General features: G+C 40.8%; 1 protein-coding gene across 1 annotated transcript in view; it reads right to left on the bottom strand.

The window, feature by feature from the left end:
* The window catches only part of hmcn1 (hemicentin 1), a gene marked incomplete at its 5' end in the record, with an annotated part of 85,367 nt that overhangs the window by 49,835 nt on the left and 19,456 nt on the right, over positions 1-16,076 (bottom strand). Inside the window, 9 exons of the mRNA XM_083911459.1 lie at positions 2,752-3,021; positions 5,958-6,079; positions 7,000-7,144; positions 7,242-7,505; positions 7,618-7,738; positions 12,357-12,463; positions 14,104-14,275; positions 15,465-15,587; positions 15,798-15,956. Coding sequence (XP_083767585.1) covers positions 2,752-3,021; positions 5,958-6,079; positions 7,000-7,144; positions 7,242-7,505; positions 7,618-7,738; positions 12,357-12,463; positions 14,104-14,275; positions 15,465-15,587; positions 15,798-15,956 — 1,483 coding nt within the window. The remainder of the gene's footprint in view (positions 1-2,751; positions 3,022-5,957; positions 6,080-6,999; positions 7,145-7,241; positions 7,506-7,617; positions 7,739-12,356; positions 12,464-14,103; positions 14,276-15,464; positions 15,588-15,797; positions 15,957-16,076) is intronic.

Below are 16,076 nucleotides of genomic sequence, written 5' to 3' on the forward strand. Positions count from 1 at the left end.
CACGGATGCAGCTGTTTACAAAGTGCAGACGGTAAAGACCTGTTGCAATCATTCGTAGAAAACACCTCCACCACATTAAAATGACTGTGAAGGTATTTCTGATTATTTGACAACATTTCCCACAAATGTCTAATAACATAAATTGATGAAGTGATGACATTTTATATCAAAAAGGTCAAAGGTCAACTTCACTATGACATCATAATGTTTCTGTTGATTATTTAATACCATAACTCAGGATCAGAAGGAGAGACATTTGGTCGGATACTGAATGAGTGACACTAATCTTGAAACTGTGCTGATTGTATAGATCTTCTGCGCTGTTGGGGTGTTTGTGAAGCATCCAAGTTTTACCAAAAAACAAACTCAATACCTTTTATTAAAATCCATCAAAGTCTTCACTAAATATATTATGAAACTCTGGACAGTTTGGATGTATACTGCAACTTGACTGGTTGGTGGAGGCATATAACCACAAGGTGATATTTCTATCGCTATAACGGGAAGGACGACAGTAAGTTGAACTTGTTATTTCTTGCATGCCATATATAAACCAAAATCTGTCACTTTAAGTTGACTGCGTAAACACTGTGGTGATAGAAGGCCAGTAGTCACAGGTTCAAAAGGTTGACACACATGAGTAAAGTAGGTGTGAAGGAATGTATAGTTTTGTACCAACTTCAACTTCAATCATCAGTGATTTAGAAGGAAATACAGTGCAATTACCAAATACTGGCAGTGGATTTACAGGCAATACTTTTGATATATTACAACCTTGACCTGAAACAAATTGAAATAACTCAACTTGCCACCGTATTGATCTTAATCTCCATAGTGCCTCAGGCTTTACTGTACCGCGCTGATTGTAAGACCCAGGAGGTCAGAGTTAAGTGGGTCAGAACAACTATGTTTGACAGCCAAAGCTCTTTCCTCACTTGCTTCTTTCGGCTCACCCTGCCCTAGGGGCTGGGGGGTGGACGGCAGGAACACTTCTGAATTCGGGAACAAGGAGGTTCCTTGGAGGGAAGACACATTGTTCTGCCCTGACTCAGCAGAAGTCTTAATGTGCTGGGAAGAAGCCTGTCTTTAGCACTCCCTTCATCATCCACAACATCTTTCCCTCTTTCTTCTTCCTTCACGCATCGACATTCACTCCCACTCACAATGCGCCCTCTTCCTCAACTTCCACTGTTCTCTGACTCCTTTCCCCTTACTGTATCAACAATGTGCATCCACAATAGTGTTTTTCTGTCTTTTTCCCAAAAGACTTCCTTTCACACTATAACAGCAGAAAAAGAAATCTCTACTTCTTCATCCTATTTCTGTTGGCATGTGGTTATGCACTCGGTTCCACTGTGTCCTTTCAAACTGTTGTAAGATGTCAGCAAACTTTACTCACTTCAAAGTGAGACTAATAACTAGGATGGGACTGACCAGGGGGTAATTAGGAAACCCCAAGGGCTTGCTGACAGCTGTTTTAGAGAGAGAGAGAGAGAGAGAGAGAGAGAGAGAGAGAGAGAGAGAGAGAGAGAGAGAGAGAGAGGGAGAGAGAGAGAGAGAGAGAGAGAGAGAGAGAGAGAGAGAGAGAGAGAGAGAGAGAGAGAGAGAGAGAGAGAGAGAGAGAGATGAAGAAGCTGTAAGAAATTGGTTGGAAATTGGTGGAATAACAAAGAAAATTGGGACAGGAGAATATGAAAAATGAGGAACAGGTGAGGCGATATGAAAAGAGATAAATATCCAGTGAAAACGTTTTAGGGTCAACTGTGCAATGTATCACTCAGTGAGAGGGGCCAAATGACAGAGTTCCCCTTTCAAACCTGTCTGAGACAGTCTGCAGCTTTTCAATTTGTATCACTGAGGTGTACCTTACAGAGTTAAAATCCCAGTTGCTAAATTTGGGTCAAGAAAAAAAGTCAGCTTAAGGTGAAGTGAAACTATTTCTTTTATCCTAGAAGACAAAGAATAACATGTTTTTGCTTCAAAGTATCACGACCTGACTGGACACATACAGTACAAGGAGGAATTTACTGTAGGCTACAGTAAGCAGCATATGGTCTTTAAATTAACTTCTTCTGGGACTGATGGTTGTATAACAAAGTAAGCTGGATATTTGTTTGGATTGGATTGTGTAAAACAGCGCTTCTTTGATGCTCCCACTAACTTTCTTTCAACTCTCTATACCTCCTGGATTCATGTCAAAGGGTGGCTGAAATCCTCTGCTAATGACAGGTTTTAGTGGCTGTATTACATCGGTGTTTCCTAGCCAAGCGATACTCTGCGGTGCTGGCCAGATGCTCAAAGTGTTCCTGATTCAGTGTCAGTGAAGTGTTAGGAAAAGGAGTATAAGAGCTGTCCAGAGACGGAAAACTCTACTTTAGCGCTGCCTGAGAGTCAGGCATAAATAATTTTCACACGTCCCATAAAGCATTAGGGTGAATTATAGGGAGCCTGGGACGGAAGAACAGAGGGAGGCACATGGGAGATGATTGCGTATTTGAGAAGCGGGTTGTGTTCGCCAAGAGTCCTGTTCCCACATGGTGTAAATCACGCAGAAGTCCCGGGTATACATGTTAGCGCACACATAAACCAGCAACAAAATTCAACTGTAGCCTGGTAGCCTCAGCTTTTAGAAGCCAATGTGTAGCTCTACATATATGAACATGGACAACAACTTGTTTCCGATGTCGCTTCTCACACATTTCTGATTTTACACCACAAAATCACATGCAGATACAAACACACACTCCTCACCTTGCACAGTGAGGTAGATTCGCTCAGCCATCACCCCTCCTTCGTTTACAGCAATGCACTCATACCAGCCTGAGTGATCTGGGCTCACAGCGGACACCTGTAGCGAAAGGTTGGTCAAGACTTGCACCTGCGGGTGCAGGCGGGCATCGTGACCTCCTCTCAGCCAGGTGAGGTTGAAGCTGACTGTGCTGACAACATGGCAGCTGAGGACAGCACTGGAGCCAGGAGACACAGTCACATTACCCTTGACTGTGATGGCTGGAGGCGGCTCTGCAGGATGAGGGCATAATGTTGTTGGCAGCTGCCAGGAGCTTTACATCAAAAAGAAAGCTAAACAGGAATTCAGAGCGAGTGGTTGCTTTCTTGCTGACTGTATGTAGAGACCTGTAATATTTTCCAGTCATGGGGAATAGGTTACAGACAACATTGATTTTTAGTAATCTAAAGTTTTTCACTATAATTCTATCTATCTTTAAGACTTTATTGACTTCAGAAGTATGATAAATAACGCTGATGATGTCATCAAGGTTTGGAGACTACAGATTTGTAACAGACCCTGGGTTACAAACTGGAGGTATCAACTTTGAAAGACGTGGGTGTTTACCAGGCTGAAAGGGTATAATGGGAACCTATGGGAAATGTAGGGTCCAGTGATTTTGGAGCTTGTCCTGTAGGAGCAGGATTTCTCTGCATCTGCTTCCTCGATTTTGACCATTCTTTCTTTAATCTGTTTCCTGCAATTTGACCAATTTTGTAATAAATTCAATACTAAACTGCTGGAGTAGACATTTAACAACAAAATCGATTAAATAACATGTTATTATTCAATTTAGAGAACTATACATGTAGCTGCCTTTTGGGAGGGACCTCAATCATCTTTAATGTTGTATAAAGGTATTCCATTTAGCCGAGGTGTGTGAAGAAAAACACCCCCTATTAGAATGATCATGTTCACCATTCATCCTTTACACATGTTATTTCTCTCTCTCTCTCTTCCAATATCTGTCTTTTTTCCATGGTGTGTCTTCAATCATTTTTTTTAAAGTGGTGAACCAGAGCAAAGCAGGGAAAAGAGAGTGAGAAAGAGAAGGTGAGGGCGACGGGAGGTAGCAAATGCTTTCGCTCTGACACAAGGAGAATGCTGGATATTTCAGTACAGTTCCTTGGGATTAGGATGACATACATTTGGCAGCTGAGTGGGTATTATGTGTGGTTTTGAGGGTTCAAGTGTGAAATGCAGATGCTTGTCATCCTGTTCAGCATATCCCTGCCCAGTGACAAAGGCTGGAGTTGTGGCTGAGGAGGATTAATTTCACCTAATTTCAGAGACGTTATAAGAGGTAAGAGCTGGACGGACAAAGTCAACTCTGCACCTCATGACGGGTAAGTTACAGTAATGAGTTACGCTCAAACATTACGCAGACCCCTGTCTGGCTCCCTCTCCCCTTCTTTTGTTCCACAAAGCGTCTTTCAACTATCTCTCACTCTGCTTTACTTTGCGCTCCACCTTCTTCCTTTCTGCTTGGCATTTATCATGTTGATGGAGCTCCAGCGGATTTCATGAGGCAGGAGGTTTTTTGGAAAGCAATATTTGGACGAGGGGACTTTTACTGACTGCATTGGGACTCACGTGGTGTCAGCTTTGGGGTCTCATAATGGAAAGTGCTCCGGTTGGAAAATAATTTCAAAATAAGCAAAAATAAATTTTTTTTTTTGTCCAGGGGTGAAACTTTAGGTATAAATCATTATGTGATCCAACTGCTTTTGTCTGTGCTCAAAACTTTGGCAACATGCTGAGCACTAAATCCCCATCCAAGTGATTTATTACATAGATTATTCATTTTTCTGTGAGATCGTAAATTGATATGTATTTATTATTGTGGTGAACTTTCGTAATTTGTGTTTAAGCGCCACTGTTGTTTTGAAACTGTGCCCCCAAGTGACTGTAAAGCAACCTTAACTAGCACCACAGTGTGTTCTTGGTGCACAGCCTGGAACTTATTTAGATTTATACATATTCTCATTTTACATCATATACCATATACAGTCCACTGCTTTACAAATCAGGCACACAAACCATACCATAAATAACTTCCTTAAAGCTATTTTAATTCTGCAAGCAGGCAGGTTGTCTGCGTGGGATGCACAGTAAGAGACCTTGAACCCCAATAAATTTAACCCACAACTACTGGCACTTGGATTCAAAACATATGTCCATAAGTAGTGTAAGTGTATAAGTTAGTGCAAGTGAAAGTGTGTGTGTGTGTGTGTGTGTGTGTGTGTGTGTGTGTGTGTGTGTGTGTGTGTGTGTGTGTGTGTGTGTGTGTGTGTGTGTGTAAACCCATTGAGCATGACATAAATTTCATCTTGCTGCCCCATTTAACTCAAGGTATTTGAGTGTTATTTTCTAAACATGATACAGTACATTAAAGACAATGACGCTTTAAAGTCCAAGGGAAATCACTTTTTCCATCCCTTTTTGTTGTAAAAAACTACGTCAACATGTTTGTTTTTAAAATGTGTTGTTTTTTAAACTCAAAACTAAAACTTAAAGGAAGAAAAAGCTGGCTGGATGGGCGTGAGCGTCATCATGAAACCCTAAAAACTAAAATGTAAGTTTTTCAGTTTTGGTTTCTTATTTTTCACGACAGACAGGACAAGTGTTTCACAGATCATAAATGCGTGATGTTGCAAAAGAAAAAGCAATTTATTTCAGTTGGACTTTAAATTGCGCACTGCCCTGCCAGTAGATCCATCACACACCAATTATACTTGTTGACAGTCTAATGCTTGCCAGCCCCTGAGCATTCCTGACCGACAGTCCCAGCTCATTACACACAGTGATGGAGGGTAGTTCAACATACACCGGTAATTAACATAAACTACAGTATTACGATCCATTGAAAATTGTCAACACTGCTGTGAATGTAGTCTTTCCAACATGTTGTAATAGTGTCTCAATTCATAATTTGTCTCATATTATACTAATTTATTTCTAGTTTGTTTTTGTCAATTCTATGTTTTTTTTTAATTGTAGTACACAGCATAGTTGATTTGTAGCGACAGAGAGATAAGTATTTGTGTGTCTGCTTGTAATTATGATTTTAATGGAATTATTGCAATAGCAGTAAATCACTAAATATGTTGAATACGTTGACTGTTATCATCCTGTGACAGGGTGAATATGTTTTGGTGTGTGTGCTTACCTGATACATCCAGGAAGGTGCGAGCTCTTCCCGTCCCAGCGCTGCTGATAGCAATACACTCGTAGTAGCCCTCATCCTTCAGAGTTACCTGGGCAATTTCCCATGATGCACTGTCTGACTCACTAGAATCAAATGGAAGAACATTGAATACCTTGGGAATAATGCTGAATCACTTCGATCTACTACTAACTTATCCCTTGATCTGATGGAAATCCAGTCAGATTTGGTCACACAGTAGTGTAGAGATAGAAACACAACGGTTGGAAGGAGGGATGGAAGTATACTTTGGATCGATTCTGTTTGTCTTTCTGCCTGCTGGAGAGATATCTCTTAGAAGGCATCGATAGTCATTGGCCAAAGGGGTAACTGGTATGGTTTCTCTGTATGAATTGACTGAACAGGCTATCACATCATCAGCAAACTCTCATCTGTGGTAAGAGGGGGCCAATCCTTCATCATCGGCCCTTTCCAACCACATAGTGCATCTGTGGAGCTCATTTCGAACATGACTGTATGGCTTTCCAAAAACCTGATAAGGTAGTAGAGGGGCAACCCATAAAACCCCTGAACAAATACAGTTCTAAGCAACCACATGCTTCTAAAATTACATTCTGAAATGCTTAGAAGGTGGTTAAAACTTTAACAGATGTATAACATGTGATAGTTCAGGTACAGCCATAAAATGTGTTAATCTTCTGACAGGTTGGAAACAGGATATGGATAAAATTACCTTCTGGTGAAAGTGCATCATGTGGAGCTGGCATATATTAACAGTTACTCAGTTTTGGCAGAGGTATGCACTTAACAGCATGTCCTTCTTGTTATATCTGACTTTTGGGACTTTTACTTTTCTTTACTTAAGGAAGAGCAACAGAGAAGAAGTCCCTATTCTGTCGACATTCAAAGGATAGAAGGTGTTGTATGCTTCACAGATTGGTAACTCTCTTGTGGCAAATTTGTGATTTGTGATATCTGTTTTTTATATATAAAACTGGCATGACTCCTTGACCTGACACATATAGCCCTCTCCAGCACTGCTCACCTGTAGAGCTGGTCCACCCCAAGTCGTCTCCCATCCCTGCTGAAGCGCAGAGTGAAGGGGATCAGGCTCTCTACCTGGCAGTTGACAGCCCCTTTCTGGAGGTAGTAACCGTGACTCGTGGCAGGCATCACCACCTTAGGGGCATCTAAAAGAGAGAAAAAGGAAGGCAGCAAACAAAGTTAACCACTTAAATAATAAACAATCCATCATGAGTGCCATGGGTGGCAACCTGCATCACTGACCAGGTATAATGCTGGAGAAGGAAACGCTGGAGACTCTCTGAAATGGGAAGCCATCGCGGTCGTATCCCGTCACCCGCAGGAAGAAGGCCTCGTTTGGTGGAATGAACTCAGTGATGTTCCAGAGGCCGTATGGCTCTCGCGTAGGGTAGTAGCGAATTGGCAAAGTTTTGATCACTTCGCCCTTGATTGACAGGAGGTCTAGCTTGTCAGCCCGTGCAGGAGGTGAAAGCCCGGTGGTGTTCAGAAGGATGTGAGTGGGAATACCTGGAAAGTTGGTAAAACATATACTATGTACTTTAGTGTTTCAGAGCTAAAAGATGTGAGTGAACACAACAGGTGAAAGAAAGCAAACAACAGCTGCGTTGACCTCACTGACCTTGAACTGGCCTGCTGGAGGTCTTTTTGAAGTTCAGGGTGGGCTTTCTGGAAAAACCAGCTCGGAAGTCAATGGTGCTGAGACCTGAGATACGGACCGAGTGTCTTCCTTCACTAGAGGTCTAAATCAAAGAAAGGGAAAATGTGAATTTACAGATATACATGTTCATGTCTAAAGTTGCTTTATATAACTCAAGAAAACACATTGTTACATCAAAGGCAGAGTGGTCTAAATGACAGACACAGTGCTGGGACTGTTGTGTAACTGTTTTTGTTTTCTATGCCAACCATCCCTGCGTGTATAGACAAGCCACTCAAAGTCAGTCTAGGCTGACTGTCGAATGCCTCACACCAGAGCTTATAAAACATCCACAATCCAGAGATAACCCATTCAGTCTGACGTTCATACTTAAATCAAACAGGCATGACCCACTATAATCAAAGAGTGCCTCATGTGGTCTCCATGGTGTGGAGGCCTTTTGAAGCTTTTCAGAAAAAGAGACAGAGTAATTACAATGAAATATAGGTTGGTGAGAGGTGGAAACTCCTCATCTTAGGTAAAATACCTTGGCGGTGTCACAGACATTGACACAATGCAGAATGAGGCGTGCAAACCTACACTCATTTGCAAATGCCTGAGATGAAAGAGAACGTGGTTACTGTATTTTACAATTACTGAGTTCTACCTGACATAAACTCAAATTCCCTGTGAGAAGAAAACCCCCAAATCAGGATGTAGCAGAGCTTTTTTGCAGACACATAAAACAGCTAGAGGTGAAATTGCTCAAACAATGAGATAATACCAGGACAAGGGGGTTCCGGCACAGCCTTAAATGCTAATGCCTGCCATCATGAAAAACAATACACGTAGCAGTCGTCAAACCTGCTCTAATGGTTGCTATGAAATTATCCCGGGCCATCAGTTGGTTGTAAATGAGGCATAATTAGGGGAGAGGTCCCCTTAAGGTCACGCTCTTACCCAAGCCAAGAAGAGCCCCTGTCATTAAAGCTCAATTTCACACCCACCAGCGCAGGTCTCAGATACACCCTCACTCAGGTCCATCAGCTCTTGTGTGGCTGGATGAGATAACTGATTTTTAAGTTCTTATTGTTCATGATTTAATTTGCTTGAAAATTGAATTAGACACACAATCATGAATCAGGAAGTGGCATTAACATATGATTTGAGCATAGGCTTTACTTAACTTACTTCAGATTAGGTAAGGGTTGCATTATATTACATTTTATTTTATTCATTTTATGTATTAGGCAACAAGCTTTAAATTGCCTTCGTCTTGAGAAAAGGTCTATCCTTCCATTTCCGTATACCAATAAATCTGATTTGATCTGTCACTGGCAACACCTGCATGGCATAATGTTGATTTGGAATCCAGATTGTATTTTCATAAAACGTGTGAAAAATATATCATAGCAATGTTCAATCAAAGGTAAGTACTCAGCTCTAATCTGTAAAACATGGGACAAATCATCAAGCAGCACAAAGGAATAGGAAGGAGTTAACTTAAGTAATAAAGTAATAAAATGTCCTGCTTCTTTCACTGTTTTTATGTTTTATTTTATAAACAGTAGGAAAACTGTCTGCTGTCTACACACTGGAGAGAGTATAACAAGAGAGAGGAGCAGAAAAAGCAGACACAAAGGACACAAGTAAGGTTGGTCGCTGATAATCTTCCTTTGAGCTGTTTGCATGCTTATAAAATTACAGCCTCTCTAAATTGTTATCATAGGCTATAAAATTCAGTATGAAGCTTAAATGCATACATCAATGCTGAGATCACTGCAGCATTAAGACGTCTCATCTGGATGACTCTGAGTACACATTTAACATGTACACACAGTCACTATAATCCCACAATGCACTGATGAAGATCCTTTTTAGAGACAGAGGTGAATGTCTGACAAGTTTTCAAATTTGAAAAAAGCTAATTTCACACAACCTGTTCATTGCACGGATATTGCGCCTTTATTACGTGCCCCCGTCTGCGTGAAAGGTACATAGACGGAATTGGCGGGGCCGATCTGTTGCGTCAGCCTTGAGCTGAGGTAGTCAAGGAGCCACCACAGTGCTTGTCCACTGCAGGCACCATGACTGGCAACATGCATTCATTCATTGTGTATGGGAAGAGACCAATTCATTGCACAAAGCATGCTAGCGCGCAGACCAAGCTGGCGGTGCGACAAGATAGCGAGGAAATGAATAGGGCACAAGTGACTGGCAGGGCAGGGCGGACATGAGTTTAAACTAAATGGCTGTGTGCAGCGGGCAAGTACCACCAAACACACAAATGCGCACTGGTGGGTGGCTACTACTGACTGTTGTTTTACTATAATGCATAAAGTTGGCAGTTATTGGTCGGATTCAAGTGGTTGATTAACGGTACAGATCGGCTCACCTCTTTTTTCCCCAGGGATCTTTGTGAAATCACATCTAGGGTGGTTCTGTGTGAATTAACAAAAAGCCATTGCGCTGTTCCCTTATCGCAGCACTGTTGCATAATCTCTGTGTGGAAAGGGCTTATGACAACAGGATCACTGTTTGACTGGACAGTTTGACTCTGTGCACACCTGGTATCACGTCCTCGAACAGTACTGCAAAATTACATTACTTCTTCTGTGCTACTTGCCATCATAGTATTTGCACATTGATTACACTTGGAAATAGTAACACAAAGGTAGGTAGGTAAGGTGTAAAACTATGCGCAAAACTGAAGAAGCAGGGAGTAATAATGGGGTGAGCCCACCTTCTTCACGCCACCACAACATCCAATAAAAGATAGATTAAAATGGATCAAATTCCTTTTCACACACTAGGGCTTGGGGCTTACACTGGGGGTGTCAGAGGCCATTATCCTTACTTTATTATACCAGTAGCCTTACTAAAACCCAGCACAGCAAAAAAGTGAAATCCCCATACAGTATTTAGCCAGATTTCTTTCAATGTCCTGGGAAACACAGCTACAGATGAAAGGGAGTGATTTTTAATCTGCAGGCAATATAAAGTGGTGTCGAGGACAGAGGTTGAAAAAGGCAGTGTCCGTGAGGAGAAATGGGGGGACGGAAGATTAGCCTGTGGTCTGTGCTCATGAGATAATTAGAGGAGTAAATGTTTTAGGAGGAAGATGCACAAGGAAACAGAAAGAAGATTAGTGATGAAAGAGATTCCTGAAGAAAAATGAGACAGGGAGCACAACGAGCAGCAAATATGGGACAAAAAATTAAGACAAGGGGAGGCAATATCTCTTTTTTATTGTCTGTTTGATATCCCTCATCACTTCTATGCGCACTGTCCTTGCGGCAGCTCACCATATTAATTGCCAGAAATCTAAAAGCAAAGACCTCAATCCCAGACTTCTGATATGGAGTTAAAGTTGATATTTAACAGAACTTTGAGTATATTTTAACCCCAAAGTTTCATTTAACAAGTACCCCCAAGTAATAGAGAAAAAAGACTGAAGCCCAAAAAAATCCAATGTAAACAATCGATTAGAAGGTGAAAAAGGGTTTTCATGTTTGTTAGAGGTAACACAACATACTGGGGAGTGTTTTTTAGGGCCTATCAGGCAGGAGGAAAAAGAAAGCCTGCAAATATAACAGTAAGAAATGTTGAGCTTTAGCAAGTTTTCTTTGTGAACAGAGAAAGGGCTCTTTACATCAGTATTTAGTGACAGAACGCAGCATGAGATTAACCTGTGGGTTAAGTGTGGACACAGCTGGAAAGGGCTTGTTTCATCCTACAGTAAATCAACCTCAGTCCAAAAACAAAAATCCATTACTGATTGAATGTATGTTTCATGCCTATAATGACTCATGATCTACCGAGAGGGGATTAGAAAGGCATTGAAAGGCGTGGTAAGAAGGAGAGACGCAACAAGAAAAGACACTTTAGACATATTCAGTGAAGCTTCATGTTGTACAAGAATAAATAAAGTAGGTGTGCCAGAACAAATCATGGGGAAACTAATCCTTAAGGCATCCTCATCTCCTCACAACAATTTTTTTTGAGAGGAAACAGAGATGACACCGTTTTTCATTTAAACTCTTCCCACTGTAAATCAAATGGCCGATAACAGGTAACACAGCTATGCAGAGATGAGGGAAAATGTCCCAGAAGGAGTCTACAGAGACTACAGGGGCAGCCAGGGCCCCTTCAACAAATCACTCAGGTAAAAATGCTTGTCATTTCCCAACATCTGGCATTAACGGTGCAGGGAATCAAATGTGTGACCTTTTTTTTGTTTTTGCATTACCTCAACAGCAGTATGCCAAAGGTTTCAACTCTTCAAAGAGAAAGCAACAGCAAGAGTGCCCCAAACAAAAATGCAATTGTGTTGACAGCAGTCGCCTTGAACATACTTTATCTTCATCAACCAGCACTGTCTTAAAAATGACAGTGCTGGTTGTGCTCCCAAATGTGTCTCCCAAATGTGTCTTTCTGATCATGTCTTTGTTTCCTCATAGATGCTTTCACCAGACATCATGCATGTTAAATTGATTACACATCACTGTATCTAAACATGCTGAAATATTACTGCAGTAATTCAATTTAAGAACCTTCCTCGAGGGCACAGCTCCCTCCTGGCGTGCGAGTTGTGACCTCATCTCAAGGTTACACTACTGAACAATTTGCAGTAAGTCTTTTTAAAAGACAGCTCAGCTCTGGGAATTGTTAGGAGAAGCCTGTAATTTTGCACACATTCCCTTAAAGAATGAATTGTTTACCTTGATGGACCACATTCCAGGCTGTGGATCCTTGATGTTGACAACTTTGGCAGAGTTGGGAATGTGCAGGAGCTCAGTCAGGCCTTCATTCTTCCCCACAAGCTTCCCTGGAGGCCAAACATTACACTGAGACAATTATTCACCTTTTCTGCAGATTTGACTGATACAAATTCATTCTTAACACTTCTTGATGCATGGCTTCAAGTTACACATAAAAAAATGCACATTAGTTGTCAACATATAAAGATGCAGGATGTGGTTTTAGCATTAAACAGAATACTGTAGGTGAATGAAACAACATGTGCTGAATAAGTGGACCCCAGATATTTGGAATCATATTTGGAATGCTATAATAAGAGATTTTTTTGTACTTATTTTAACTCTGGTCTGTGTACTGTACTTCTGCTTCAATAGTTAGCTTCATGTTCTAAAAAGTCAAATGTCTTCTTCAAACTGTTCCTGTAAAATTCTGAGACCTTGATTCAAAATAGTCTATAAACAAAAACTTCTCCTTGATTTAGATTGAGAACCCAAGACTTGGAAGTTTACTCTTGGTATTTTGATAGTTTGTTTGCTTTCAAAATCCACTGATCCAAACTGAACGTATCTTCATGCTGAATTGTTAATGTTCGTATAATTATCTATGCAAACAACAGAATGACAGAGGAATAACCACTAGTGTTTTTACTGTGGATTTTTTGCAATACAGTATTAATAAACAAAATGCCCTGTATTTACTGTTATATTGTGGTCTTACTTTTCACATGTGAAAAATGACAGGACAAACCAGAATGAAAGGACTATTTCCTTCATGTAGGTTATGTGCAAAAACATCTGATAAGATAACATAAATATCATATCAGCATAACCAATGAATGCACAAAAAATACACACAAGGTTTTGATTAGATTATATATAGATGAGTGACAAATTTGAGGAGGAGGATTTAACTCAACAAAAGTGCATTATGCCGCATTTACACAGCATGGTATAGCACAGCTTGACTCCACTTGCTTCTGTTTTGTTTTTTTCATTGGCAAAAGATGTGGATAGTATCTGGTACCTGGTACTTTTTTCGGTATCACCTCAGTCTAAGTGAAAACAGTGCTAACAACTGATTGGCCAAAGAATTAATGAATCATCACAAGATGTGTAACAAAGGAAATCCGCGACCACACTATTTTATTCACTCAGCCTGGAAAAAAATGGCAGCCAGCAAAACCCTGTTGTGGTCTCTGTTTTGTTGCCAGTTGTGCATATTTGTGTCATGTGGAAGATGATGTCATGGGAGTTTTCATGCAGCATCCCTTTGAATATCACCTAAGAATCTCGCCTACTATCTGCAGTGGAAAACGAAAATCAAGAAAATTACCTGGTACCAAAAGTGAGTCAAGCAGAGCCACATCATACGTAAGGTGTTTGAGCAATGGAAGATAACTTTTCCAAAATATATTTTATCTCCTCATTTGGTGTTTTATGATGTCGTGGAGAGCGCTGTATTTCAAATCTCCCAAAGATGTTCAGATGGGTTGAGATCAGGAAACTGTGAGGACCGTCACATCAAACCATTCAATAAGCTCTCTAACCCTGTACAGAAGCATCTGCATTTGTTATACTCCTCCATTCATGTTTTTCAGATATGGTCCGTTTCCTTTGTCACCCATATATATATATATATATATATATATATATATATATGCTTATATGAATATATAATCCTCCTCATGCATGGCAACACCTATCATACCCTGGGGGTTTTTTATCTCAATGTTTGGTGCTGGGCCGCTGAGGGCCACAGTGACTTCCTTCAGGCTGGGATCAAAGGGCATCTGCCAAGTGTTGCTGGCCCCACTAGAGTGATCAGTGGACAGCAGGTGGACCTTGGATGACTGCACCGCCTGCTCAACCCAATTCAGAACCTACAGTGACGGGAAGGAAATGTGAAGAATGCGAGAATTACACATCATTCATAGTGTGGGAAATGTACTGTTTTTCTATGATGGTATAGACTCCAGATAAAGTACTATTTAAAGATCACAATGTTTAACAAATTAAAATAACATTATTGAAGTCAATTTGTTTATTCTTAAACACAAATAATTTACTAACACACACACACACACACACACACACACACACACACACACACACACACACACACACACACACACACACACACACACACACACACACACTTACCCCCCTCATAGGGTCATCGGATCAACATGTGCAAAGCTTTCATTAGGATGTTTCTAACATTCCCCTGTGCCCTGCCCCCCTGATTGCCCCCTGTCTCTACAGAGAACTAAACTGCTACTGTGTGAGGCGCAGACCCTATTTCACCCATGGTATTTAAAAATAAAACTGAGTGTACAGCAAAAAAATAAACAATTTGACACAAATGTACTGAAGGTCTACAAAAAAGTACAGTTTCTGAATTTGTTATGAATTTCAATCCACTTTAAGAAATTGTAAAATAACATTTTTAACTGACTTCCTTGTTCCCTCGGATTTCTGCTCTGGTGGCACAGACTGTAAAAGGAGTGTTGCATGTGATCATGTGAAATGTTTTTAGTGTTAATGATGCTGCTGATGAGCAAATGTAGTAGAAAGACAAAATAAAAGAGACAGAGAAGGTGAATAAAATAGATATATAGAGAAATAGGAGTATTGCTGAAAAAACAGACTCTCATACTTGTCTTCTAGAATTATTATTGAAAATTGAGAATCCTTTCTTCCCCTAGCAAGGGCTCTTATCTTACAGTAATAAAACAGCAATTATTCAAACGTCAGGCCTTGATTCACTGCCCAGTCCAAGACTGCTGATTTACACTCCTTGGAAAGGTTAAAAAGAGCTACGCTATGCATTAATCAATTAAATGTTTCCTGCACATTTGATCTGGAGTCCAGACTTGAGCTTGGGCACAGCAAAAAACATGAGAGGGGCTATAAAACTTTCTACTGCTATTTAATTTACAAAGCTAGGGGGAAGAACCCAGGCCAAGCTGAAATTATGTGAATACTGTGACCAAAGCACATCTTTTACCAGAAAGTTGTTGTTCTTGAACGGAAATGCAGATCCAAATTTCCATTCAGTAATGCTCTTACCTCATTGACCTGTTTCTTGTCTAGATGGAAGACCTGCCCAGAGCTGGTGGAGGCGATTTCCTCGTAAGCCTTGTAGCCGATGTGAGTCCTATCATCACAGTCCCCTGTCAGTACAAACACCACCTACACACACACACACACACACACACACACACACAAACACACACACACACACACACACACACACACACACACACACACACACACACACACAATCACACACACACACACACACACACACAAACATTTTGAAATTAAAATATAAAAATGCCATATCTTTACCCTAAAAAATATTTACACAATCCACAGTATATTCAAAAGTAAAACCCAAACCTGGGACTGTTTTTGCTGAATGAGCTGCAGGACTTCATGGGTCAGCTTGTAATCTTTGGAACGAGCATCTGTGAAGACGTAAATAAAAGACCCTGGCAAGGAGATCTCCAAGGCAATCTTTATGGCGCCAATGCTCATCTCTGGACAGTCACCACCTCCCTGAGAAAGAGAAGGATATCATCAGCAAATGGTGATCATTTGGGAGACAGTTCCCTGATTTATTCAGTAAATTTAACTTCACAATCAAGACAGACACCTGCCATGACATAGCTGTGTCCC

Source organism: Echiichthys vipera (assembly GCF_963691815.1).
Source record: "Echiichthys vipera genome assembly, chromosome: 3".
Lineage (NCBI taxonomy): Eukaryota > Metazoa > Chordata > Actinopteri > Perciformes > Trachinidae > Echiichthys > Echiichthys vipera.